Source organism: Mus caroli, chromosome 7, assembly GCF_900094665.2.
Source record: "Mus caroli chromosome 7, CAROLI_EIJ_v1.1, whole genome shotgun sequence".
Lineage (NCBI taxonomy): Eukaryota > Metazoa > Chordata > Mammalia > Rodentia > Muridae > Mus > Mus caroli.
Genome location: NC_034576.1, coordinates 112260821 through 112265399, shown reverse-complemented (window position 1 = coordinate 112265399; position 4579 = coordinate 112260821). Strand labels below are relative to the sequence as shown.

Genomic DNA, 4579 nt, shown 5'->3' with positions numbered 1-4579 from the left:
AAAAAAAAAAAAAAAAAAAAAAAAAAAAAAAAAAAAAAAAAACCCCAAAATGGGGACAGTACCAACAACCCCAAAATAAGCATGCCAAAAATGTTATGAGAAGCATTGCTATATTTAAACACATATACACTTAAACCCCACCCTAACTTTAAGCCCAACAAGAAAGGCAAGAAGATTAGAATTCTCAAAAAACATTTTTGAATTTAGGGCTGTAATCAGGAACAGTGATGGACACCTCTACTCCCAGTGCTCCAGAGAGAAGCAGGTCTTCTGTGAATGTGAAGTCAATCTGGACTACACAGTTAATTTCCAAATAATGACCTCGGGCTGCATAGTGGGAATGTGCCACAAAACAAAAGCCAGGGATGGCGGTGCATTCTTTTAATCCTATCCCTTGGGAAGCAAAATCATGTTGGTTCTGAGTTTGAAGCCAGCCTGGTCTACCGACTGAGTTCTGGGACAAACATATAAATTCTTTCTTGATGCACATCAAACCCATTCACACATCAAATAAACAACCAAAGAATTAAACTGGAGAGAGCACAGTCATTAAGGGCAACAGCTACTTCTCCGAGGCCTTTGGTTTGATTCCCAGTACTCACGTGTTAGCACACTACTTGTAACATTTTCTTCTAGTCTGTAAGGCAGAGGTTCTCAAATCTTCCTATTTGAGTGACCCTCTGAATCAGTTACTCATGTTGTTATGACCTCCAGCCACAAAATTATTATTGCTATTTGATGATTGCAATTTTGATCTTATAAACCAAGGGTACCTGACATGCTCAAGTGGTGTGCATACATGCATGCATAACACCTATGAACATAAAACTTTTAAATCAAAAACTTCAAAGGGTCAGGTCTATACTTAAACAATGTTAGACTTACTTGCTGGACACCAACAGCAAAGGCCTTCAGAAAAACTTCAGCAAACTCATTATACTCCTTAGAAACATTCCCAGGGCTTCCATATCTATATGAACAAGAATATGGCTATTATTTCCTTATAATGCTTTACATTTATATTCATAATAGCAAAAGCAGCAATAAAAATTTTAAGTTACTATGCATGGACAGGAGCATACCTTTCAAAAAGTCTTGCTAAAATATGTAAGGCCCACTTCTTACATTTCCACCAGGGTAACTCAGGTCTATCATCTTCTTCAACTTGAAGTGTTTCCTTTAAAGAGACATTTATTTAATAATAGAGAAACTACACTGTAGAAAGAATTGCACCAGGTAAGGATAAGCTATCATAAAAGCAGAGAACCTAAGCATTTAAATAAAGCATGAATAAGAACAAAAATCATTTAAAGAATGACATTTTTAAGTTAACAAAAAATTTACAACTTAAGCCTTGGGCTGGAGAGATGGCTCAGAGGCTAAGAGTACTGACTGCTCAAGAGGTCCTGAGTTCAAATCCTATCAACCACATGGTGGCTTACAACCATCTGTAATGAGATCTGATGCCCTCTTCTGGTGTGTCTGAAGCTAGTTACAGTGTACTTATAATAAATAAATCTTAAAATAATAAACAAATAAATAGGTAAATACTGAAGCCAATATATCTTAAAATAATAATATATTCCAGCACAGCCAGGGCTATACAGAGAAAACCCTGTCTAAAAAAACAAACAAATAATTAAACAAACAGAAAATATATATTATACTAAGCTAGTATTCTACAAAGTAGAAAAATTAATTTTGTAGGCTTCTTCAATCACTTAATTTTTTAAAAAATAAATGTGTTTACATTTGCCCTTAGAAAACTGAGTTTGATCCCTAGCACTTGGAAAAAACAAAATGAAAATAAAAAGAATGTGATCTCATCCATCCCATTAATAAAAAAAAAAAAAAAACCAAAAAAAAAAACCACTGATATAATTACATACCATTTTCTGTATATGTTTAAAATAAAACTAAAATGCTTATATTTATAATGCTTAAATCACAGAGTATTTAGTAACCTTATTCCCTACCTGCTAGAGAAAGTAAGATTAGTAGAAATTTCATGGCAACCATATAGGTGTAAAAAGCATACTTGGATAGCTCTTATGTATTGCATACCAAGTTGCATACATAAAAACAGTTAAGGTTCTCTGGCATAGGAGTTACATATAAGAATAGGAGAGACAGTGTTTAAGAGCAATTATGAAGAGGTTAAGTGAATAAGCCAATAATGACTACTAATGGTATGTAATGTTCTCCAAGGCACCAGGCATGTATGTGGTACACATGCAAACATAATACCCATACATATAAAATAAAATATTTAAAGATAGTAAGAATTACAGCAATAGCTTGGGTTTGTTTGTTTAAAGTTAGATAACCACAAATGTGGTAAACAAGAAAATTGAATTGTTCCTCTGTTCATGGCCATCGACAGATTATTAAGTTACTATCTAACAGTAGACTTAAAATGGAAATAAAGCAAGAGAATTACCATGAAATAAAGCAATTATTTTCCTGAAATAATTCTTTGAACACATGCAAAAACAAAAGAACAAAGTGGTGGGAATCAGACAGACAGACACTTAGGAACTTACATTAGGTACATCCCTATTCACAACTGTCTTCAAAATTTCTACCCATTCAGTTAGATTCTGTTGGTTTATCAGCTCCAGGGGTAGTGTATACTAATGAAAAAACAAGAATTAGTATTATTAAAGTACCAAGGAAATCCCATCCTTTTATTTTACAATACCTACCAAAGGTAATTAATTCACTCAATTCCCATTTCCAATTAACACACTGTCCACTAATTTCCAGGGACAGGGACAGTCTTTCCTTGCTTACCTTATACTAGTATCACATCTTACTTCTACCTTGAGGAGTTTTTTATCAGACTTCTAGTGAGCTTCTAATCACCTAAGGAGATCCCTAGATTAAGATCCTACAATCTGTTTACTTCCCCTTTCCTCTGGTTTACAATGTTTTCTAATGGATATACTTATTCATCCATTCATTAGCAGTGTAGGTAAAGATCAAACCTTGGCCAACCTTGGGCCTTGGTTGTTAGGCAAATACTCTTATTACTGTTTTTCCCAGCCTTGTTCTCTTTTTATAGAGGAATTGCTTAATAAGTTGTAATGGATCTTTACAGAGCATCTGAAAATATAAATCATGTAATTTAGGATTTCTGTTAATTTTGAAATAGGGTTTCATGATGTAGCTTGTAATGGTGCCCAGAAACTTAGTAGGTATACAAGGAAGAAAGGCCCAAACAGTGAGAAGCCTTCTGCCTTTGACCCTCAATGTGCTAGGATAACAGGTATGTATGTATCATCATACCTGATCATGCAATTGAGGATTAGGCGTACTCACATAAAGTGTACTATACCTTGGTATTACGACTGCCAAGTCTATGTCTATTTGCCTGTCTGTGCCTCAGGCACCATGTGTGTGTTTATTCAGAGAGCATAAAGGATATATCTGATTTCAAAGAAATGCAAAGTAGACTACTCCCAGGAGACTACCTGTTAGATGTACTCTTTACTAGGCAGATATAGCCACAGTCTCCTCAGACCCAGTTACTCCAGAGGCTAAAGAAGGGAGATCAAGACTAGCCTGGCATACACAGCCAAACCTCCATCTTGAAAATTGAAACGTTAGTCATACTGGACAGCTAGGAGACTAACTGCCCACTTTTAACATCAGATTTATTAGAATTGCTTATCTTTGGGAAGCATGCTTTAGATTTGCACTACTGACAACTTATCCTTTCCCACGAGACAGTTCAGTTCCTTAGTATGTAACATGGGCTGGTCTCATGTGCACTCCTGACTCTTACCTCCTGAATGGTGGTATCTAAGCATATTCAGGTTTTTACGTTTTTTCCTGAGACAAGGTCTTTTGCTATGCAATCCACACAAAACTATAATACACCATGCAGCACAGGTTAGCTTCAAACTCATGATTCTCAGGCTGGAGAAATGGCTCTCTGACTGTTCTTCCAGAAGTCCTGAGTTCAATTCCTAGCAACCACATGGTGGCTCACAACCATCTGTAATGGGATCTGATGCCCTATTCTGGAGTGTCTGAAGGCAGCTGCAGTGTACTCATATAAATAAAACATAAAATAACTAAATCTTAAACAAAACAAAACAAACAAACCCTTTCCTATCTCAACACCTATAAGCAGAATTAGAGGCACATGCTACAGTATCCAAGTTAGACTGTAAAATGTAATCACTTATGCAAATGCTACAAATGTTCCTTTACTGTGGTAACTGAAAAGCAAAAGCAGTCTTTACATGTGTAAGGAACACATGCTCCTTACAGGTAAATACAAGCCTCAGGACACAGCTACAAGAGGACTAAAGCACTTCAGGTCAGCCTGGGCTATGTGAGAAGCCACTTCAGAGAATAAAAAATTAGGGTGGGAGGAGAAATGTCCCTTGCTTTGAAAAGTACCGGAGCAACGGGCGTGGTGGCGCACACATTTAATCCCAGCACTTGGGAGGCAGAGGCAGGCGAATTTCTGAGTTCAAGGCCAGCCTGGTCTACAAAGTGAGCTCCAGGACAGCCAGGGCTATACAGAGAAGAGAAGAGAAGAGAAGAGAAGAGAAGAGAAGAGAAGAGA

The 4579-nt window shown here is 36.5% G+C and overlaps 1 protein-coding gene across 1 annotated transcript in view; it reads right to left on the bottom strand.

Moving 5' to 3' along the window:
• Window positions 1-4579, bottom strand: part of Ipo7 (importin 7) — a 41523-nt gene that overhangs the window by 16355 nt on the left and 20589 nt on the right. Inside the window, exons 6-8 of the mRNA XM_021167077.2 lie at window positions 2544-2633; window positions 1083-1177; window positions 886-970 (exon numbers count right to left, since the gene is read on the bottom strand). Coding sequence (XP_021022736.1) covers window positions 886-970; window positions 1083-1177; window positions 2544-2633 — 270 coding nt within the window. The remainder of the gene's footprint in view (window positions 1-885; window positions 971-1082; window positions 1178-2543; window positions 2634-4579) is intronic.